Source organism: Malus domestica, chromosome 13 (genome assembly GCF_042453785.1).
Source record: "Malus domestica chromosome 13, GDT2T_hap1".
Lineage (NCBI taxonomy): Eukaryota > Viridiplantae > Streptophyta > Magnoliopsida > Rosales > Rosaceae > Malus > Malus domestica.
The window spans coordinates 11,193,284-11,218,315 of NC_091673.1; the positions used below are offsets into that span (position 1 = coordinate 11,193,284).

Genomic DNA, 25,032 nt, shown 5'->3' on the forward strand with positions numbered 1-25,032 from the left:
GTAGCCTGAGGCTACGAGAGGTGCTTAATTGGATTATTTGCCAGAAAAAAGGGGAAAAAAGATAAATTGGATACAAGAAAATAAAATAAAATAAAAACGTTTTCTTTGTTGTGATTGGACAATACATGAAAAGAAAACAAACGAACAAACAACTTTTTTTTTTATATTTAAATTTATTATTATTAAGGGATGGGGGAAATGATTCGAAACTATTACAATAATTTAGGAGAGATGAGAGTTTCGAACTCGGAACCTATGGGTGGAAATCCAACAACATATCCACTAGGATATTGGACCACATGAAACAAACAAACAAACAAATTAACAATGTTTGATCACTTATTTTATAAATTGATTGATGCTAAAACGAAAAAAAGGTGTTACTTTTTCATATGCCTCACCTATTTTGAGTAAGATTTTCAATGAATATTATCTAGTAATTTAAATAAAAGTGATCAATAGGATGAGCATTAGTCTCATATTGGTTGAATTGGTTGAATTAGTGTATATATTTATTGAGTCCCTTCACATAACAAGCCATGTTTCTGATCGGATAAGTTTTTTTATTTCCTTTTGGCAATAAGGCTAGCCAGGTAAGCAGCAGAGCCAGTATATCGGTTGGTGATCTTAATATGCAGGACCACAAAATGGAATTCTCGATCACCCTATGATCTCTTCACTTGTCAGCTTAAACTTGTGGATTGAAATATGCAAAACCTTTTATTAGAGCATTTTCAATGGAGATATGCACATTTGAGATCATTTACATCCCATTTTATATTTTTCATGGACGTAAACGTGAGTTGTGCTCCAATAGTAGAGATATAAAATTGAAATTCCGTTAATTTTTCTCTCCATGAGATGTAAAAATAATATGCAAATTTGCATTTTTATTTACATTTTCCGATCAAGTTATAAATTCCAGTTTTTCATTGGAGAACTTTCCGGATAACAGAAAATGTAAAATACCCATTTCAAGACATTTTACATCTTCCGTTGGAGATGTCCTTAGGCATCCACCAAGAGATATTGTTCTTGTACTCCATAAAAATGTACAAAGAAAATCTCCAACCCATGAAGCAAAAAAAGAAGATTAAATTCAAAGAGCTGTTCTTGACACTTCTTATTGTTTTCTGTTGATATGGATGTGATTCGAGGTTAATATTCTTTCCCGATTATATATAGACAAGTTTGAATTTGTGGAGCTTGTGGCATCTAACTAGCAGGCACAAGATTCATTTAACTAATTAATCAGAGTGCCAAAAGAATAAGCATATGAATAGAAGAAGAAAACAGAGTAATCCATTAGAAAACTTGTCGTCATCACAAAGTAGAATTTGGCAGTTCCATATATAATAAGAATAAAAATTTACAAAAAAAAAAAAAAATGCAACATGCTTCGAGATGGATAAAAACCATTTTCTAAACTCAAAATGCACGCACGCACGTATTCATTTACAAAGGCACAACAAAGAGGAGGAGGTAATAAAGTCAAAGGGTCAAACTTGAAAGCCTCTTTTTCTAACTAATATATTTACTTAAGTTAAACAAGCTTAAGTGTGTGTGCTTAATTATTGGATTAAAAAGTAATTAGACTTCCCAACTCCAACAAGTCCCCATTGCGGCATTGTGTAAGTCCGTCCTAGTCCTACATCTATCCAACTCATCTCTCACATGCTTAACTTTTTCTCCATTTTCAATCCTATCATTTCATCTATAAAAGCCATCCCCTCTCTGTTTCCCGTACATCCATCCAACTCTCTCTCTCTCTCTCTCTCTCTCTCTCTCTCTCTCTCTCTCTCTCTCTCTCTCTCAAAATCTCCAAGAACAAAGCAAGGAAAACATTAAGCAAACCCTTTTTTGTGTGTGTCCATTTGGAGAATTGATATTCTGGAGATGGACATGGCGAAAGGAACCAGAGGCTGCAACAGCCCATCGTCACAAGTCTCGGCAGAAATCCTCAATGAAACTGGCTCTCATGATCATGAGGAAGCTGAGGATCAGATGATGGACCTGCGAAGAGGGCCTTGGACTGTTGAGGAAGACCTAGCTCTCATGAATTACATTGCTAACCACGGCGAAGGCCGCTGGAACTCCCTCGCTCGCTGCGCAGGTAAATCATAATTTTATAATAAGATGAGTTTAACGTAAATTATTCTATCGTTTATCAACAATATAGAAATTGGCTTAATAGTTGGGTATTTCTTTTTACAGCTTTTTGTTTAGTTCATTGAGATGGGTTTTAAATTGTCGTGAGAAAGAGTCAAAGAAACTCCATAATTTGCACCAAAAAAAATCATTTCTCTTCTGGGTCCTATGAAAAGGATAGATATAGTGTGAAAAGCTTCACTTTTTCTTGAAAAGAAAAAAAATTAGTGCGTGAAAATTTATAAAGATTTGGGAGTGAGAATATGCTAGATATGTTGATGATGATGTGAACTACATCTTCCATGAAGATTTCTATAATTCTTTAGCTAGCCTTATCCCCAGAGGCTACAAAAGCTTATATATATTTTAGAGAACCCAATTGTCATAAAGTATGAGCAATTTGAAGGAAATAATTAAAAAATGTTCTTAAAAGAACTTCACTTAAATTATTTTGCTACAAAATATCTGACAACCTTATTCAACTTTGCAACCAAAACCCAGGTCTGAAAAGAACTGGAAAGAGCTGCAGATTGCGGTGGCTCAACTATCTCCGCCCTGATGTCCGTCGTGGTAACATCAGTCTTGAAGAACAGCTTTTGATTCTGGAACTTCATTCTCGCTGGGGTAACAGGTAATTATACATAATCATCATCAAAACATACGATAACAATTATTCTAAGAATCTATCTACGTATATGGATTTTAGATTTTTTATGTCTGCTTTCTCGAATTAACCCTAATGAGTAAATACAAAGACAAAAAGGTCACTTTTCTGTCAATCATTACAGATGGTCGAAAATTGCACAGCACTTGCCAGGAAGGACTGACAATGAGATAAAAAACTATTGGAGGACCCGTGTCCAAAAACATGCCAAGCAACTCAAATGTGATGTCAACAGCAAGCAGTTCAAGGACACCATGAGATACCTCTGGATGCCTAGATTGGTCGAAAGAATCCAAGCCGCCGCGGCCACCTCCACTGCCACTAACGCCACCGCCACTAATTCCTCTATCGCTGCCCCAGCTACCACTCACCACTTCAACAACAACATTAACAACAACTTCCAATCATCAGCACAAATGTTATTACAGCCAAGTCACCATCACTTCGGGGTTTCATCACACTCCCAACTCACACCGAGTTACAGTACCCCGGAGAATTCTAGTACGGCGGCCTCATCGGACTCGTTTGGGACTCAGGTATCACCTGTTTCCGACCTCACTGATTATTACACCCCTACTACTGCTGCTACGGCTATCTCGGTTAACAATAACCCTACCCCGGATAATAGTTACTTCGTCCAGGCCAATCATCAAGTTGGTACTTACGACAACTACTCGGGGTACTTCAGTAATCAAGGGTTCGGATTAGAACATTTCCAAAACATGGACGAGCAAAACAACAATGATCAGTGGGGCACTGTGGACAGTGGGGACATATCGGACAATTTGTGGAATGTTGAGGACATGTGGTTCTTACAACAGCAGCTCAGCAACATTTGATGATCGAACGTGTGAAATTACTATAAAAGGGGGTGAAAGTTATGCATTCATTGTAGCTAGAGATAAAAACAGAACAAAAATGTAGAAGAAAATATATTTCGGGAAATAGAAGAAAAACCCATGAAATAGAATTTATCTAAATATAGGATTTGTGAAGGACATAGATCTAATTGTTGATTAATAACCGGTTTGTAATTTGTTCTTTTTTATTTTTGGGTGAGGAATCTGTAATTTGAGATTTTATTTTTTAATTTCTTCTTTCTTTGGAATGTATGACATTGAATTTATGCAACCAGATTTGTTAAGTTGGCACATAATTACGATCATATTTGTGTATTACTTACTAATTTTATTGATAAACATAATATTTGAAATTTGACTACTATACAATTACCACCTCTACGTTCATATACTGTTTATTAGTATATATATACATTAAAATTGTAACTTACGTCAAAATGCATGTAAGTTTTAAAAATTTGTTAAGAATCAGATTTGTGATATGTTTCTTGTTTTAATAAAAAACATAAAAAAAAAATTAATTGTTTTAAGATTGACTGCATTATAGAAGCATGTTTAATAAGATATTTTATTTTAAATATATTATAATACAAAATAAGTGCATAATTGGTTCCACCATCTTTAGTTACTTATGTCCTTATTAAACTGTTATAATATGCAACTGATTAAGTGGTGCAAACTTTTGAAAGTCTTGTCCATGGGGCCTGAACCAGATTAAAGCCCCCTCAAAGTTTCTAGATTGCTAAAAGGTATTTTGCAATTATTTTCCCTACGTGGTGTCGTGGGATTTGTGGACTTGTATCTTAAGTTAGCCATTAAGAACAACTTTCCACAGGTTAATTAAAAAAAAAAGAGCTTTTATCTCTTGTTAGTTAGCCATATCAAATGCCATCTAAATACGATGTCAAAGCTCCATTTCTTTTTTGTATGCCCTCGTACCGACGTGACAAGTTGCTTAATTAGAACCCATTTAGCAAGACAAATCAAAGATGGTGTGTGACGTGTGTCCATAATCATATAATCCAAATCTTCAGCTAGTTTAATTGGTAACCGATTTGTTTGATACTGCCTTTATGTTGAATTATCTTTTGCTATGGTTCTAGAAAAAGGCTTAAATAACATCAATGTATATTTTCACTTCTAGGTCGAAGTTGAAAGATTTTTAAAAAGGCTTATTGACATGTTTACGGCAAGTTTATCGAAGGTGAATTTAAAAATGTCTTGTTTTTGAAGGTTGGCAAATCAATTATTAATATTTGAAGTGGTTTCTTATGTTTATATTTATTGCAATAGAACAGCACATCTAGTTATCTTTTTTGTGTATCGTCACAATTTTTTTTATGAGATCTATTCGATTACTTAATATCATTAAGATACCAACTCAAATCCAACAAAATTCCATCGTGTGGAAAAATAAAAACATGAAGAAATTTGTATTCTTTAAAAGAAAGAAAACAAATCCTAATTGGAGGGCTATTAAATATAGGTTGGCACGTGCAAAGGTGAAAAAAGTCGAAATAAAACGTGATGGAATGGTAGACTACGAGAAAGAGAAATAGGGTGTATGGCGGCGGGAATTTTTGCAGGCCGCGTGCCCATAAGAGAAGCCACCACAGTGGTCCCGGTCGGTGACGGGGTTGAGGACCTGCCACGTGTTACATATACACAGGAAGTAGAGTGCCTTATGAGTTTTGGGCTCTCTTCTTTCAAAACCAGTGATTTAGGCTACTGAAAATTAATTTAACGGTTAAAAAACAAAAAAAGTTAGTAAATTTTTTTTTAAAAGTTATAATAATTTTTTACCATTAAATCAAATTAAAAAAATCCAGATCATTTTATCTGTGGGCTTTAGAGGAAGAGATTTGAAGATGATCTCTTTCCCCAAGGCCGCTTTCTGGACAGAAGCACTGAGAGCCGCAACCCTTGAAACTGCCCCTATAAAACCAGTGCACGTATGACCTATACATACATAAAAACCTATATGTATATGTATATGTTTATACAATGCACATACGGTGTGCATACGGTATGGGGGACTCGCTAAATTGAATGTACAACTGGACTCCACAATCACAAATGGTCTTGGAGACATATCTTCCGCCACGTTGATTTCCAATTTTTCCCCTTCTAATTCAACGCAAAGCTTTTATGAGTGGAAAAATTTGCAATGTGTCAGAAAACAATATATTCCTAAGTGTTACAATACAAGTAGTAATATTTTTTTTTTGAAACATTCAACTACTTATATTATGTTACTTGATACACAAGATTGTGTTTCGACACAAAAAAAAAAAATCTCTCCTATGAGTGCGTCCCCCTTTGAGAGTAGACCATCTACGACTTCTCAGTCAGGATTTGAGACCAATTTGGCTTACGTGGCACCTTGACTGCCTCTTAGCGCGGGCGTCGGTGGTGTTATTTGTTCCTCAGGTGGCTATTGCATGCATTGTACAATCCACCTAAAACCTGAAAGGAGCAAATGTATCCATATGATTCAGGCATATATAGAACCTTAAAAATAGAGAGATTCATTTAATTTGACAAGAACAAAAAGAGATGTGATCGATGGTTCGAACTGCCCATTTGTTTCGTTGCTCATCACTAAAGGTTAACTAATTTGATGTTAAACGTTTTAAGTCTCGTTTGGTCTCAATGATAAGATTGAAATGAATAAATCTTATATTAACATATGTTAAAGTTACAAATAAAAATTCATGTTCCGTGATTACTCTGACATATTAATCTAAGTATTTAAGATTGTGGGTATGAGTTTGAACTTAAGATTATCATTGAAATACGAGCGCGCTTTAAAAACAATTGCATTGTCGTTGGAAAAATTTCGTAGTCCCATATTGTACAATATTATATGTATATATGCATATACATATACATATGTACTGTAGAATATTATATGTATATGCATACCATACAATATTATATGAATATATATATGTACGTGGATATTTTTATATATGTTCTAAATTTTGATGACAATTTGATTTTGAACTGGTACAGCCTTTTTTTGTGTCCTATGGGTGTTCTAGTGTGTATAGAACAGAAGTTGGTGAAAACAAACTAATATTGGGCGGTGAGGAAGAGTCAAAATGCTTTATTTTCAAAGTTTTCATGCAACCAGTCTTTTGACATTATGTAGCTTCAACTCATTCTTCTTCATAACATTGAATATAGTAAGCAATAACGTTTAATATAGCTGCAGGTAGCCGAGTTTAAATTGGTACAAAATGCCATGCATGCTCCGGATGCAAATTTCCGCCATCTTCTCATTTGACGAAAATGCATCTGTAAAATAATGACACCTAAGATTAAGGCCAAAAGTCTCATGTGCTCACGATGAATGAGGGGTTTTGGCTAAAGAATCTTTGATGCTAAAGTTAGAATTCTGATAAGAATATGTTTAGGAGTTTGTGGGTAACAAATGACTTAGATTTTTAGTGGGAAAATATGGCTATTTATAGGGGAGTAGCCCATCCTATTTGGAGAATAGTGGGTGGCCATATATGGTAGAATTGTGTGAATAATTAACATGGTAATTAATCCTAAATTAAATAGGAAAATTGGGAGTTAGCTTTTGAATAATGATTTGATGAGGAATGATGAGAGAGATTTGAATAAATACCATTTTGATCACCTTTGACTCTTCCTTGATTGAGCCGTTATTGTCCGTTGCATGCTCTTGGGAATCCCGGTGTGCCTCGAGGGTAATTTTGTCATTTTAATCCAAAAATCCACGTGTCACCTCTATAATTTTCTTAATTATTTTTGGCTCCACGCATGCATACACATATGCTTTGTTAGCCAGTTAATTAGTATACAGCATATTGTTAATAGCCGTCATTTGTTAACCTTGAAATATAATTGTTTTCAAACAATAGCATTCGCGATTATCAACATATATACTAATATATACGAGATGTAAGATGAAGATCTATGATCAATCACACAATGAATCATCTATAATTTGTTATAAATTAAACTCATCAATTGAACTTAAAATTCTCATTTACAAACGAAAAAAAATACCACAAAAATTATCGTCCTATTGTCATCAAGTGTAAAAGTTTGATAGCCCTAAACCCACACGTCCCCAAAAGACAAAAACTTACAAAGAGATTGTATTAAAGTCCACCGCTTCCTTTTAGGTAAACAAAAGAACTTGTTAATCAAGATCATCCAATAAAGCATTCTCTTCACTTTCCCCAATTAGAGAACTAGGGCCACACACGTACTTAAGCATCATAATCTCAGGGACAAAACCACATGGTAACTGTGGAGCCAAAAATATTCACTAGGCAACACGTGGACTTTTGGACAAAAGAGGACAAAAATACCCTCGAGGCATACCGGGTTTCCTACACGCGAGCAGTAGAGAATCATTTTTTCAACCAAGTCAAAAGTGCCCAAAATAGGTATCAACTTAAAACCTAATTTATTCATATATTTCTCATTTCATTATTTAGCTAATCAATTAGCTAAATAATATACTTATTCCTTTCATATTTCATAAAATCATAATAATTGACTAATTAAGGGATTAATTACTTAATCAATCCCTTAATTGTCAATTTGAAACATCCACTCAAACCTAAAAACACAAGAGGGCCGGCTATCCCATTGAAAAACCTAATCCATTACCTTTTTTCTACCTTTTCCCACCATTTCTTCCTTTTTATTAGCCAATTATACAAAAAACCACCAAAACATTCATTTTATGTTTAATAGCCAAATAAATTGGCTAATTAAACCTAAAAACCCTAGCCACCTCCTATCCCTATAAATATACTCCCATTCTCACCAAAAAGCTAATTCCAACACTTTGGCAAAAATCCCAAAATTCTCTAAACACTCTTTCTCTCTAAATTCTAACTTTGGCATCGGAGGTTCTTCGGCCAAAGCCCCCCCATTCATCGTGGGCGCGTGAGGCTCTTGGCCTTAACCTAAGGTGTTAATTGTTTTGTAGGTGCAAAATCGTCCAAGATCGAGGAGGAAGAAATTTGCATCCACAAATTGGTGCTTTCATTGAGAGTTGAAATCCATACTCATAGAAGACTCTCGCACAAAAAAGGTTTTTTCTTTATTTTCTAGTCCATTTGAATATTTTTCATACGTTCTTATTATTAGAATTTTTTACTTGCAAAGGTTCTTTGATAAAACGTATAAGCAAAATATAATGGCTAGAAATTTAGAAAATTCCACAAGTGAAAATTCTAATGTTCAAGAAATGGGATTACGGAGATCCGTGAGGCTAAATGCGACAATAAGGGGAGCGGCATCATCATCACGAGCTTCCACCATGGGAACCATCGTGGTGGCTACTTCGGTAGCTACCCGCGACGAGGTCCATGGTGCCTTCACCACGACCACCATGGGAACCACCGCGGTGGCTACTTCGGTAGCCACTCGTGGCGAGGTCCATGGAGCCTTCACCACGACCCGGAGATCCGTAAGGCAAAATGCGACAATAAGGGGAGCGGCATCATCACCACGAGCTTCCACCATGGGAACCACCGTGGTGGCTACCTCGGTAGCCACCCACGGCGAGGTCCATGATGCCTTCACCACGGCCACCATGGGAACCACCACGATGGCTACTTCGGTAGCCACTCGTGGCGAGGTCCATGTAGCCTTCACCACGGCCCGATTCGTGCCATCCAAGGCTCACGGTACCAAGACCACGATCCAAGCCGTGCCATCCAAGTTCACGTGGACCCAAGCCCAAGCCTCGCATTCACATGCACCGCGCATTGAGCAGCCTGCTCCCGTGATCCAGCCTGCTCCCGTCGAACAACCCACTCCCGTGGCCCAGCCTGCTCCTGCCAAGCAGCCCACTCCCGTGGCCCAGCCTGCTCCTGCCAAGCAGCCTACTTCCGTGGCCCAGCCTGCTCCCGCCAAGCAACCTGCTCCTGCCAAGCAGCCTGCTTCCGTGGCCCAGCCTGCTCCCGCCAAGCAACCTGCTCCTGCCAAGCAGCCTGCTCTCGTGACCCAGCCTGCTCCTGCCAAGCAGCCCACTCCCGTGGCCCAGCCTGCTCCTGCCAAGCAGCCTACTCCCGTGGCCTAGCCTGCTCCTGCCAAGCAGCCTACTTCCGTGGCCCAGCCTGCTCCCGCCAAGCAACCTGCTCCTGCCAAGCAGCCTGCTTCCGTGGCCCAGCCTGCTTCCGCCAAGCAACCTGCTCCTGCCAAGCAGCCTGCTCTCGTGACCCAGCCTGCTCCCAACGAGCAGCCCACTCCCGACGAGCAGCCCACTCTCAAGGCCCATACTGCTCCCGTGGCTTTCCAAGTAGCCCAAGTCGGCCCAAAACTATCTCAACCATCTGGACCTACCATCGAGCCGGGGGCATTCTCACCATATTTTTTCGCAGATTTGACATTTCCCAACTCAAATCTCGCGCCCGGAGTCTACCACCCTTCCACTGCTCAAGGAGGCGCATTCCTTCCAAGCTCTTCCAATCCAAATGGCGAACAACACTTGTCTCGACAAGTCATAGAGTTGACGAGCACCCTTGCACAATAGACAACTTTGGTGAATCAACTTTTGCAACGCATCGGGATCCAACGTGCCCCGGATGAGGTATCCCGAAGTAGGACAAGGGCAGACGAACCTTTCCAGCAGCATCCCAGCAAGCAGCCATTCGACCAGCCACGAGCTGAACGTTCAGGCATTGTACATTCCCGATTGGGCCCCCGAGATAGCGTATACTCCCGTCTTAGCGCGCGGAGGAGCGTGTACTCTCGACTAGGCACACGGATGAGCATACATTCACGGTTGGGGTCACACTCCGATAGTCAACATGAGCAACCTTCTAGACAAAGTGTTCATTCGCGGCTAAGCCCACAAGGAGCATCATCCACCTCACATCAGAGTAGGCAGCACGACGGACGGAGAGAAGCAGTCACTCAATCCAGCTCAAGTTCAACCAGCAGCCTGCGAAGAACTCGCTCGCCTGCTAGGAATGCACCATATGCACTGCATCTGCAGCATAGACGAGCCAAACATATGGAAGAGCAGCCTAGACCAGCAAGTCATGGCTGGGGGCAGCCGAGAGCTGCACTACCCCAACAAAGGCAAATTCAGGAAGAAGTAGAGAGACTCTTGACCAAGCGATTGCATGATTTCCAACGCAACGAGGTCACCAACGAGGCACTACGACGGAACATGACCAACATAAGCAGGTCACCCTTCACGGACGAGATCGAGCAGGCAGAGCCTCCACGAGAGTTCAGCATGCCACATTTCACATCTTTCAAAGGGGATGAAGACCCGGAGAGACACTTAAAGCGCTACCGAAGCGCAATGATCCTTTATCGAAACAACGATGAGCTCATGTGCAAGATATTCGCCACCACTCTACAAGGCGAGGCGCAAGATTGGTTCTACACCCTGCCGCCACAATCCATCCGGGATTTCTACGAACTTTCTTTGGCTTTCACCAAAGAATATTCATCCTATCGCTCAATAAAAAAGAAGTTTGATCATTTGTTCAACGTCAAGAAGAACCCAAAGGAGTCGCTTCGCGACTATGTGAGGAGGTTCAAAGTAGAGAAGGCAAAAATAGTCGGATGCAACGACTCGATAGCTAGAGCAGCCTTCCAAAAAGGACTTCCAGCAGACCACCCGCTATTCGGAAAATTGATCATGAAAGAAGATCTAACTCTGGCAGACTCTTTTGCTTTGGCAGAGAGGTATGCACTTTGGGATGAGGCTCGCCAATGCACATTCAAGGACTTAAAGAAGTACCCGACATCACCTCCCTAGAAGCAGCGAAGGACTTATTCACATGTTTGACGTTATCTAAAGTAGCAATAGGCTCTACCATCATGCGATAAGAGATGGGGGCCCGACTACCTGTATTCCACAGTTACCTGTATTCTACAGTTCAAAAGCTCTCATCGATGTTATTAAAAATTCAAAAGTTAACTTTGGCGATAGTTGTTGCAACCTATAAACACAAATTTTACTTTCAAACGCATGCAATCATCTTAATGACGTACTATTCTGCCCAATCCAGACGCGCGACGATAAAGGCGTAGACCCTGGCGGATGTAAAGTTTTCTGACGAACGTAACACTGGAAAGACACACTTGAAAGCAAGTTTTGTCCTCGTCACCCTGAAAGATTCTACATAGGAGCAACATGTAACGGCAGTTGAGTACCATTTCTTGCTGCGCATCACACGGCCCTAGCCGACCCTTGCTCAATGATTCAACTCTAGAGTGGCCCAATACCAGCAGTTGAGCATCTCCTGTTGCGTATGACATGGCCCCATCTCCACAGCTCCCTACTGCGCCTTCACGCCGAGCCTAGGTGACGCAACAGAGCGGCCCAACGATGCCTCAGAAGTAGCCGAGCACACTCTAGCTGCGCCTACTCCACCCGATAGAGACTTTTGGCATTTGCATGTCGACGGCGCAGAAAAGCCTTCATCACTGCCGGCAGAGAAGGTTCCAAAAAGATGGATCCCATCTGGGAAGGTCCGTACAAGATCAGCAGAGTAGGGGGCAAGAGTAATTACACCTTCACCACCATGAAGCGGCAAAAAGATTGAAAAAAAAATGGATGGCCTACAATCTGAAGAAGTACCATGTGTGACCTCCCGCTACATCAAAACCCGAAGACTCAATAAGCTCGACGGGCACCACCTCACAAGCTGAGGACTATCCAGTTGTTATGCAGTTCCTACCTTACAGCTAAAGTTCTCGTTCGTTTCACTCGTTTTTCAATGAGGAATTTAGAAGTAATCACAACTTGGCTTGGCTGCATGCTTACAACAACTAATCACTCTTGCACTTCAAAAGAAGACTGCACCCTTCTTAGGGACTTATCGCAGGAATTGCGCCCCCCGAGGGACCAACTATGCTCTCCAGTGCGAGAGGGTAAACCAATTCTCCGACACCCATATGGGTCAGCTCTCCAAGATGGGAGGATAAACTTTACACTCCGAATATCCAGACGTGGATGAGCCTGGCTGCCCTAGTATAACTAGATGCACGATGGCTTGCGCCGGGATTCCTAGAAGTAGCCGCAATGGTCTTTTTCAAGGTTTAGCTAACTGAAGGATTTTGGGTCTCTTGGCCTAATCCGTGGGGAACCGGGCCCTAGAGTCGGAGAGGGCACATTACGCAGTACATCCGATGGACGGCTACCCTGGAATCCTAAAGCTGCTACCGAGTGCACTAAGGTAGCCTACGGATTCCGGAAGACTGCCTACGGCTTGCCCTTCGAGCAGTGAACCGCACTAGACTTATACAACCGCACATTCTTGTGAAAGGTTAGACAAGCTAGCGCGCATATACGAAGTTTTATCCACTGCCGACATGCTACGTAGTCGATAAGCTTCACCTCTGCCAAGCGCGGAACAACCTACACCAAGTCCTAAAGTGTTGTGATACTTGCTATGCAACCTACGGAATTGAAGAAAGTCAAAGTTAACAGCCTAGTGGTTACGCGGACTTGTCTGCTTCTGTAAGTAAGGCATCCGACTGCCAACCCTATGGCTAACAACTTTGCAAAGTTCTACACCAACACCTACGGCTGCATAGGTTACGCGAGTTTGTCTGCTTATAAAAAAGTAGCATGCCTGCCACTGGTCTATCAAGTCTAAAGGTTAGGGCATGAACAAAAGAAGTGAAGATGAAGAAAAACGAAGGAAAACATGTTTATAAACAACTAGCAAAGCTTGAAGGAGTTCAAGCAAAACAAAAGCTACAAGGAAAAACAAAAAAAATCCTAAAGGCTACCTAAAATACTACACTACAGCAGATTGGACATTCCACGACTACTCGGTCGCCACACCTTCAACAGCCGTAACGCTCTTAGCAGCGGCATCATCCGGCGCTTCACCCCCGGCTGCCCCAGTCTGGGCACTAACTTCTCCAACTACTTCACCAATGGAAGCCTTAAAAGTAAAAGCAAGCAAGTCTTCCGGAGAAATAGAGAAGCTCATCCACTCTCTTCTTAGCATAAGTAGCGAAACGAAGCTCAGAAATTGCAAGCTTAAGATCTTGAATCTGAGGCGAATCAATCTCAGCAGCAAAGGGAGCAGGCTTTGGTGCCACTTTAGCAGCAGAGTCCACCTTACCACTCTTCATAATAGCAAGTCTCTACAAAGGTGAACCGGACTTGGCTCCCAAAGAACGTCCTGGTACAGACTTCGGCACTGGGGGCATGATAAAACCTTTATGCTGAGTAATCTTATCCACAATTGTACTAGCCATTCTCAACATGGAAGACGCCACATGCTCAGATCTAGCAGCCTTACATTTCTTCCCATTGGAAAATCATGTCAATCACATACCTCTCGGTAGCAAGCGGACCCTCATGAGCAGCAGAAGAAGTCTTCAGTTTTTTCTTAACTGGCATCTCATGAGCAGGCGGGGAAGATCTCTTCTTTCCATCTTCATTCATAGTAAGCTCCACGACAGCGATCAGACGAGCCAATGCATCCGCCTTGATCCTCTTTACCTCATCTTTCTGGAGCAGCCCACCTTTCTTTCGGCAAAGAGGACTAAGCAGCCAACGACATTCATGGTACTCAGCAGGGGAGCTCAACCCAGCATTCCAACAGGCAGGAGGCATGCATGCCCAACATTCCAGCAGCCCATGAGACCCGCAATCTCCTTATTTCTCTCAATCACCAGCCTGGCCCGAGTCAGGTCCAAGAGCCCAAAGGACATGAGCCATGCGGCTCGCCTAGCACTGCGCCCCAGCGCCACAATCCGCGACCCTAGTTGCACAAGCTGCCTTTTGGCTCAAGCCAAGCCAAGCTGCCCAAGCAGTGGTCCCTGCCACAACATCTCCTCGGCCCATGCCGAGCCAACTCCTGGCCCCTGCCAGCCGATGTGCCGCACCACCCCGATGGCTGCCCCGCAACAGCACTATCCAAGAATAAGGCAAGAAAAATTAAATTTTTCTTACATCGGTGCGGCACGAAGAAGACGAAGAAAGCAACGAAAGACGGTCCTTTGCACGGGCAAGATGTAGAAGATTGCTAGAGGAGGGGGAACAAATATCCTCTAAGCTATCTCTCTCTTGTAGGGTAGAATAAATCGCTCTCCAAAGTTGATTTAATAACCCACTTAAGGTAGACTTAAATAGGCTTTGAGAGAAATTTATTTCCCTTTCCTAGAAGGATCTAATTTCCTATTAAAGAGAGAATCAACATCAAAATAGGAAGCAGTCTTAAGTTTCCTAAAGCAAGAAGATCTCAACACCTGCTGCCCTTTTTTGCGAGCAGCCCAACAAGTGTGGGGGCATTTGTGGAGCCAAAAATATTCACTAGGCGACACGTGGACTTTTGGACAAAAAAGGACAAAAATACCCTCGAGGCATACCGGGTTTCCTACACGCGAGCAGTAGAGAATCATTTTTTCAACCAAGTCAAAAGTGCCCAAAATAGGTATCAACTTAAAACCTAATTTATTCATATATTTCCCATTTCATTATTTAGCTAATCAATTAGCTAAATAATATACTTATTCCTTTCATATTTCATAAAATCATAATAATTGACTAATTAAGGGATTAATTACCTAATCAATCCCTTAATTGTCAATTTGAAACATCCACTCAAACCTAAAAACACAAGAGGGCCGGCTATCCCATTGAAAAACCTAATCCATTACCTTTTTTCTACCTTTTCCCACCATTTCTTCCTTTTTATTAGCCAATTATACAAAAAACCACCAAAACATTCATTTTATGTTTAATAGCCAAATAAATTGGCTAATTAAACCTAAAAACCCTAGCCACCTCCTATCCCTATAAATATACTCCCATTCTCACCAAAAAGCTAATTCCAACACTTTGGCAAAAATCCCAAAATTCTCTAAACACTATTTCTCTCTAAATTCTAACTTTGGCATCGGAGGTTCTTCGGCCAAAGCCCCCCCCATTCATCGTGGGCGCGTGAGGCTCTTGGCCTTAACCTAAGGTGTTAATTGTTTTGTAGGTGCAAAATCGTCCAAGATCGAGGAGGAAGAAATTTGCATCCACAGTAACTTAATCAAGCAGCGACAAATTTCATTATTTCCGGACCCGTGTACAAACAGAGATATTGAGCCCACATGGATTTTCCCAGTTCTTACAACTCTGGACCACCTTGAAGCACCTTCTCTTCTCTTTTACTAAGCATATTCGAGCTGATTGATGTATCCATTCCCATTCCCTTATTCCCATTCCCCTTCCCATTCCCTTAAATCTCTCACCGATGATATCAATTGCGTGAAGCTTTGTGTTGAAAACGAAGTTCTTAAATTAATTAGGGTTTGTCAAAGGCCTCCACAGCCACAAATTGTAGAGATAATGAGCTTAATAGATTCTAAGCTTAGCTACTAATTAATTGTGTCATGTCTTTCTAGTTTTGATGCCCTAAATTGTATAGAAGATGATTCCAACCCGTAACACATAAACTAAGTGCCCTTGTTAGTGTTTCATTTTTGAGTTATATGATAAGATCTTATTTAGTACTTGGATTATGTCATTGACTCGTTGTACTTATCTTGTTAGGGTGGTATATTTGTTCATGCTTACATATAAGTAGGGTTCTTTAATTCATGTTCATGTTAAGAATAAGATTAATTAAGGAAAGCAAACTCGATTACGAATTTAAAAACCATATGATCCGGTACCTTAATGGTCTTCCAAATAATTGAAATTGATAAACTTCTTAATCCATAGAAATTAACGAGTCTTCAAAATTTTACCTGTACCTTGGAGATTAATAATTTTGATTTTCCTCAATTTAGCCATTGATGTTTTGTGCGAGACCACTAAAAAAGTGTAAAATTTTCGATACCCACTAGTAAAAAAAAACCCTGGCGCGATGAAACACACATCGTCGTGCAAAGTTATTACTACAAAAGTGGCTTATTGTGTTGGAGACTGGTGGTGGTTTTATACAATGTATTGTCAGATAAGACATTTTCGACATCCTGTTTAGATGATGTTGGATAACAAAGCAGTATTGTCGCTTATAACTGACAGGACTTGCTTTTTGTTTTTTTAAATATTTTCAAACTGGTGTCAGATAGCTTAATGTCAGCATTACTGTCACTTATAATCGACATGACTTGCTTTTTGTTTTTAAATATTTTCAAACTTGGCAGTACTGTCACTTATAACCGACAAGACTTACTTTTTGTTTTTTTAAATATTTTCAAACTTGCGTCGGATAGCATAATGTTGGTTTTATGGCGTGAAATATTTGGGCATGAATTTTCCCGCTAGTTTTGCACGCGGAATTGGGTAGAGTGATGTTAGTGGGCACAAGGTGGTGTCGGTTTTAACCAATGGAATTAATATATGATGTCAATCTAGTTTTCTACCCGAAATAAAAGCCTTATCTTCCCCCATTTCCGTCTTGCGCCGCTTCTTCCTCTTTGTTTCTTTCTCCTTCACCTACCGTCGAAACAACACCGCTATCACCCTACCTTTGAAGCATCCCCGTGGCTCTCTTTCCACTACTCTTCAAAACTTTCAATCTCTTTTTTCTCTATTTATTTTCTAAAAGAAAAAAAAAACCATCTTTGCAGAAAATGTTTAAATTTTTCTTTGAAATTCTTGCCCATCCCTGAAATTTTCTTTTTGGGTTTGGTCCTCAGGTCATAAATTTAAAAAGGTTTTGGCTTTCAAAGGAGGTGGAGATTGGTTCTACAGCAATAGGTGACGTCGTAGTGGAGCAGTTGCCCGACAAGAATCCTTACAACTCTGACATCTTTTCCAATCTTGAAAACTACGTCAACGAGTAGGTATGTATCTCTGTCTCTTTATTGATGGAAATCAATTCTTCGGTTTGATTAATTTTGATTTAATGATTGGTAATTTGGTTGTTTTAGGTTTCTTCACAAATCGATACTTGGGTTTAATGCCAATCTCTGCCTTCTTTGCCTCTATCAGGTAAATTTGAGAGTTGAGTTTTTGTTTTTCTTTGTTTTTTCTTTATATTAGATTTTGATTTAGAGTCAATGCATAAGTGATTTTTTTTTTTTCTATTGTGTTTTGTTTTGATTTGAAAATTATTGCAAAAGTGAAATATATTGATTCGAAAATTCATAGTTTTTTGCAAATTTGCTTAACTGGTCTTGAATTTTCTTAATTGCATTTTGTATTAGAATCCATAATTTATTGCGAAGTTGGACTTTGTTAGTTGGTTTTCAGTTTATATTCTATAATTTACTGAAAATTTGAACTCTATTAATTGGTTTGCGTTTTTAAATTCCGTTAATTATTTATTTTATTTAATAAAAAAACTGACACACCCCGATCCTAAAATCAAGGCGTGCTGGTGATTTGAGTTATTTGCTGTTATATATGGTTATACATATACTATTTTTCAGGGAAAGTATACAGATTTTACAGCGAGGGGTTAGAAGTGTTATTAAATGAAATATTTTCGAAAAGCTTTGTTTTACTGACCCACTCAATCTTGTTTTGCGCCCCTCCAGGTTCTAGTTAGCAGTGTTGGTGGCTCACGAGGATTCCCACGGCGTTCAGACAGACTACTTAAATGTAGGACTCACCTTTGGGTGTTGTAATTTAATAATGGTCCTACTTGACTGCACCTAATACTTATGTTCTGATTATGTGTGTTTCATTCTTAAACTCACTCTAGCATGTTAGTTGGATATTATTGCTAGTAGTTGGTTTTTATTCCTTCGTATTTCTCTTATCTTGTTGCTTCCGCGTCGCACTTTTGTTTACGTCACGCCCACGTGACGGTCAGCACGCCTTAATTGTAGGATCGAGGTGTGTCAAAACTGGAATAGGCTTTATATATATATATATATATATTATAATTATTAATGGTTAGTGGTGTTAGTTATGAGCAACACAAATAAGCTTTTTTTAATTATCCGACGGGAGTTTCTATATCACTTTTATTCGACACTACTATCATTTTTTTAGTTGTAAAGGCTTTCCTTTTTCATGGCGGATTAAGGAAACTAACTGACAGCAAAAGCCTTTTCATGATGCTAGCAACGCTGTAAGTTCTTCTATCCGCCATTACATGAGTTTTTATTGGATTTTTTCTTAATATCCGATAGGAATGAGTTTTCTTGTCGCTTTTTAAAATGACACTATTGGGTACTTTTGTAGTAGTGAATCTTGCACGATGAAATTTTGTGCGACGAAACTTTAAACTTTGTCGCGCAAAGTCTTTACAAAAATAAAAAAAATAAAAAATTATTTTTAAATCTTTGTGCGACATAATCCAAATATTTCGTCGCCTAAACCAATTTATTTTTTGTTTTTTATTTAATTTCATATTATAAATTTTAAAATATAGATATTTTCATAAATTTTTGTTATTTTTTAAAAATTTTGCGCAACGAATATCAATATTTCGTCGCCTAAACCTTATTTACTTATTTTTTTATTTATTTTTATATTTTATATTGTTTAACTAAATTATTTTTTTATTTTTTATTATTTTCTTTGCACGACGAATACACATTTGGTCGCCTAAACCTTATTCATTTTAATTTATTTATATTTTAAATTGTAAAATAAAATTATTTTCTTTTTTATTATTTATAAAAAAATATTTTTATAAATTTTGCGCGATGAACTAATATTTCGTCAAGCAAAATCCTTAAATTTGGGCGGGAGCCAAAAATGAGATGCCGGATTTTTTTTTTTGAATTTTTTTTACTGAAAATATAATTTTTGCCTTTCCAACTCAATTTTCTTCATATAAAACCTTACATAAATTTGTTAGTCAAAGAAAACCCAATGACTAGGATCCACATAAGCAAATTCATTAATTTCATATTACTTCACACATTTTACATTTTTCACATGCCTGAAATACCCCTATTACATATTTGATGTAGACAATTAATTGTAAGGGGAGAGTAAATGATTTTGCAACAAGAAAAAAAAAAGACATTAATGTTAAAAATTTATTGCATATTAATTTTTTAGAAAGGCTTTGAATTTTCATAAAACTATTCGATTCGGTTTTTTTTCACCATACACTTGAATACTTTTGAATTTATCCTTTTTTTATTAATATATTAGAACATTGTATTTCATTACCTACATGCACATTAATTTACCTACAACAATTATACCACAGGTGTAATATAATATCTCTTTTTTACAATGATGCAAAATAATGTTTATACCAACAACAAAACGTGCCTAACATATGTACTAATAGATGGAAAATAATTTACCTATATTAAGAAGAAATGTAGTTCGATGCATAGTATTAACAACAATAAAACGTGCCTAGTGTCACAGCCCGTCCCGGGATTCTAAATATCGGGGACGAGAAATGACGGAATTACACTTGACGGGTATTAAGGTATGTGTGTGTGTGATATATTATTGGACTAAATACATTCCTAAGCTTTTGGAAATAATTTAAGTTGGATAAAAATTGGGTTGTATGTTTTGTGTGGTTAGGGATTAAAATTGGTATGTATGGTTTTGGTTGGACCACACACATGCACAAGACCCCTCTCCCTTTTCCCCATGCTCTCTCTCTCTCCTCTCCGTTTCAGTCTCACTCTCTCCCTCTCGAAACCGTACGGACGAGGCCAATACCCTCGAACTTTCACGGATCGACGCCAAAAAGGTATGGTTCTTCATCATTTCGACCTCCTGAGTCGTTTGGTACTAGTTTTAGGACGTGAAACCTTCGAAATCACGTGAAACCCAAACCCCAGTTTTATGTCACTGTTCATGCAATCGTGATATGTTGATTTTCAGGGAATTCTAAGCTTATAGTGAGCTTAGTGAGGTCCCAAGGAAGCTCAGAGTGCTTCGTTTGAAGGTTTTGGATGTCGAGATCATTGGGTTCGAAATTGGCCGGTTTTCTTGGAATTTCTCCGGTTAGATTTTGTAGTTTTTAGAGCCTTAAAGTAGTGTAATGTGAAACTACATACTTAGGGCTTCATTTTGATATAAAATACGAAGAAAATGGTTGAGAAATGACGGAGAACAAGGAGATTGAAAAATCTCCAGTTTTTCAGCCACCGGAAAAACCAGTCCTGCGAGCCTGAGGTAGGAGACGCGCGTGGGGGGCGAGTGGACCCGTGGTTGTCCAGGCGCGTGGGGGCACGTGCAGTTTCAGAAATTTTTTCTAAAAATTTCTCGACGTCCATGACGTCGAGTAGGTCGATGTGGTATATTCATATACCCAATTTGAGCACCATATGAGAAGTTATTACGAATTGTCGTTTTGTGCTTTAATTAACGTTTTTATAGTTGTTTCGCATATGGGTGACACTTATCCCGAGGACGAGCGCATCCAGGGACGTCACGGGGGTTACGACCCATCGACTTACCAGTGAATGGGCAGTTTTGTTTTCTGTATATACCTATATACTATTGATTTTCCCAGAAATTGAATTTATATGAAAGTATGTTTTAAATGCCATGCATGCATATTGTGAATTGTATGAATTGATATTGATGCATATATATATATATATGTGAATTGGTGCTGTGGACGCACATGTGAGTATTATGTGAGTTTTATGTTATTCATGTGAATCATTGATGATGTGAATTGTGTTGAGAGCTCATAACCTGCACCCCTGGTGTTAGTGCTTATATTATTCACCGCACCGCACGCTCACCTTGGATCCAAGTAAGTGCATGTCCTACAGACCATGTGAGGGTTCCGACATGCTAGTCGTATAGATCACTAGAGGTGGTTCCGACTAGTAGGTGACCTTAGATTATGCGCGCAGATGATTGATGAGAGAAGCACTAGAGCGTATTCTTACACCTTTCTTATCGTACAGACTACTTTAGGTAGTTCCGATTTATGTGCAGAGTAGTGCCGTACAGGTCACCGTGGTGACTCCGGTTGGATTGGATATTAAGCTATTGAATCAACCGTACAAGACCAACTGCAAGGTCTCCGGTTGATTCCTTATTTCACCTGTTATATTGATGCATCCATATTCTGTTTTTGACATTATGGCATGGCATATTTTCTGGATTTGATAAAGATTGATGATTTGAGATATTTGAAGATTTATATGCGTATATATACTATTTTTCTGGGAAAGTATACGGGTTTTACAGTGAGGGGTTAGAAATGTTTTAAATGAAATGTTTTGGAAAACTTTGGTTTTACTAACCCACTCAATTTTGTTTTGCGCCCCTCTAGGTTCTAGTTAGCAGTTGGTGGCTCACGAGGTTTTCTTCGGCGTTTTGACAGACTTCCTGCATGTAGGACTCACATGCAGGTGTTGTAATTTAATTATAGTCCTACTTGACTGCACCTAGTATTTATGCTCTGAAATTGTGTACTGCACACTTAAACTCACTCTAGCATGCTAGTTGGATATTACTGCTAGTAGTTGGTTTTTTATTCCTCCGTATTTCTCATATCCTTTGCTTCCGCATCGCACTTTTGGTTACGTCACGCTCACGTGACGGCCAGCACGCCTTGATTCTAGGATTGGGGTGTGTCACCTAACATATCTAACAATACATGGAAAATAATTTACCTACAAGTTAGATAAATGTTATTTGGTTGGGTAGTATAAATATTTTTAATAATTGGAAAAATTAAATATAACTAGGTGTAGTGTAATTTTTTTCATATAATTAGAACAAATTAATTTACCTACCTACTATTTGAAATGTTCATTTCTAATGATGCAAAATGTTCATTACCTAACTACAAATTAATTTCCAATAATTTACCTACAACAATTATACCATGGGTGTAATGTAATATCTTTCTTTACAATGATACAAAATATTGTATGTACCAACAACAAAATGTGCCTAACATAAGTACTTGTACTTGGAAAATAATTTACCTATAACAAAAGAAATGCAATTTGATGTATAAATCAACAATATTATGTTCCACTCATGTTTATACAATAACAAAACGTGTCTAACATATATAACAATACATAGAAAATAATTTACCTACAAGTTAGAGGAATGTTATTTGATTCAAAATATATAATATAGGTGTAGTATTTTTTTTTTAAATAATTGGAACAAACTAATTTATCTACCAATTAATATGGGTAAAATTGCTACAAAATATATCATGAAAAAAAAAAACTAATTTTCTAGTTAGACATGGATATGGTTAATGCAAACACTTTTTAAATTTTAGTTCACTTTTTCTACTATTTTTAATTTGGCATAAATTTAGGAATTTGGAAAAAGGACCATAAAGTATGAGTGAGTGTAAATAAATTGTATTAATAGGTCAATAGTGTTCCCATATATTTGCAAATTTTAAATTTGGGCTTAAACTGGATTTTTAAAGATAGATGAGGTTTTATCTAGAAATAATGAGTTGTAAGGGCCAAAATCTAAAGCACCCTTTTAAGACTTTGCAAGACCAATCCTTCTTCGCGTAAAACTTTGTGTGACCAACAGTTTGTCGCTCAAAGTCAAAGTTGTAAAAATTTGGGTGGGCCCCAAAAATGGGACGCAGGACTTTTAAATTTTTTTTTTAAGACTTTGCGCGACCAATATTTTATGACGCAAACTCATATCCTTCGTCGCGCAAAGTGATACGGTTTTTAAAACCAATATAACTCCTCCACAATTTTTTCAATGTCTTTCTCTATTCTCTTACCTCTCATCTCTCTTTCCCTCTCCCCAAATCCAACCTCTCTCTCACACTCACTCCTTTCACTTAATCTCCCTTCTCTCTTTCTTCACTATCTCTTACTCTCACTCACTCTCTCATCTCTCTTTATCTCCTCTAATTCTCGCACACTCACTCCTCCCTCTCATTCTCACTCACTCTCAATCTTGCCAAAGGTATATTCTCCCCAAATTTTAATTTTTTCATTAATGTGTTTTTGGAGTTAATTTTGAGTTTGGTGCTAGGTTTGGGGTCGAGTATAGGGTGAGGGGTGGAGTTTGAGGTCGGATTTGGGGTATACCAATTTTAGGGGAGATTATGCCAATTTTTTTTTGTATTATTTTATGTTATTTTTTTGGTTATTTGACCATGTTTATTTTTTTTTGTAGGGAATTGTCAAGACTTTGATAGCTAAAGTTGAGGATTAGGATGCTATCGAACTATATCCCCCGCCCCTACCACCACAATAGACTTGTATTAGGATTTTATTATTGTACTTTGTTAATTTATGTGTACATTTTGAATATATTATATATATTATTGATAATTTGATCACTATTTTTCATATGTCAATTTAAATTGAAGTAATTAAAAAAATAAAATCATACAATTAAATTAAATTAAAAAAAGTAAAAATTCAAAAAATCTTGCGCTGCCAAATGTTTCGTCACACAAACAATTAATATAAGAGAAATAATAAAACAAAAAGTCAAAAACCTTGCGCGACAAAATATTAAATTAATTTAATTAAAAAATTAAAAAACAAAAATCTTTGTGCGACGAAATATTTCGTCGTGCAAACCCTATCTTCACGAGCTTTGCACAACCAAAATTTCGTCTCCATAGGTTTTGTGCAACGAAATTGTACTTTGCGCAACAAACTTATTTCATCACGCAAATTGTTTTTTTGTAGTAGTGACCTTTGTTCATTTGTAACTTATGTCAAAGTGATTTGACAACATACGTGTTGAGCCAAAACAAGTTTGTTTGGGTACACATTCAACACTAGGTTTCATTCATATACATATAAATTTGGCGTCTTACTTAATTACTAGCGATATTAGGGAGAGATGATTCAAATTGAAACTACATATATATGATAAAAAGTGCACATTTTTTTTCTTTCTTTTTTATATATAGACGATATTGGAGGAGGGAGGGGTCAAGCTCACACCTCAGATGCAAAAGAAAATACTATACTGTTAACCAATTAATGAGCTACAAGCCACTCATGTACTTAAATCTATATAATCAAACAAAATATATAAATAGATTAGCTAGCTGTTATGTAAGGTGGAGCATGCATGATCTTTTCAGATTCTTGATCAACTGGCATACATATTGGATAAGGCCAAGTACATACTTTTGTTACGTCATGAACAATTAACATTGAACATATGCCATATATTTTGCCAAATTATTGAGCAAATGCTGGCACAAATAGCTTTCGTACAAGCATGCATTGAGATCCACTATATGAAGCATATATAAATTTGATGATCCAGCTTATTACTACTTCATTGTCTTGAAGAGACAAAGTTGAATAAGAAACATGAATGTCAACGAACAGCGACCCTTACCATCCATGTTTGTAGGAATGTAAAAGTGTGAAGCCATTAAACTTGAGGTTTGGAAAGCGATCGATCGCTAAGGGATGAAATAGGAATAGCAAGAAAATTAACTACTAGGTTGATAAATACAATGCAAAATGCATTACTTAAGATAATGCCAGTTGATCATAACGTAGTTTCACACCAATCAACAC

At 38.2% G+C, this 25,032-nt stretch overlaps 1 protein-coding gene and 1 long non-coding RNA gene across 2 annotated transcripts; both read left to right on the forward strand.

Moving 5' to 3' along the window:
* Positions 1-1,745: 1,745 nt before the first annotated feature.
* Positions 1,746-3,968, forward strand: LOC103452656 (transcription factor MYB108-like). Its single transcript, XM_008392188.4, has 3 exons — positions 1,746-2,113; positions 2,650-2,779; positions 2,937-3,968. The coding sequence occupies exons 1-3, from the start codon at positions 1,897-1,899 to the stop codon at positions 3,649-3,651; spliced, it is 1,062 nt and encodes a 353-aa protein (XP_008390410.1). The 5' UTR covers positions 1,746-1,896; the 3' UTR covers positions 3,652-3,968.
* Positions 3,969-17,144: 13,176 nt separating this feature from the next.
* On the forward strand, positions 17,145-18,353 carry LOC139190404 (uncharacterized). Its single transcript, XR_011574654.1, has 3 exons — positions 17,145-17,433; positions 17,521-17,581; positions 18,130-18,353. It is a non-coding gene; the product is annotated as an uncharacterized lncRNA (long non-coding RNA).
* Positions 18,354-25,032: the final 6,679 nt, after the last annotated feature.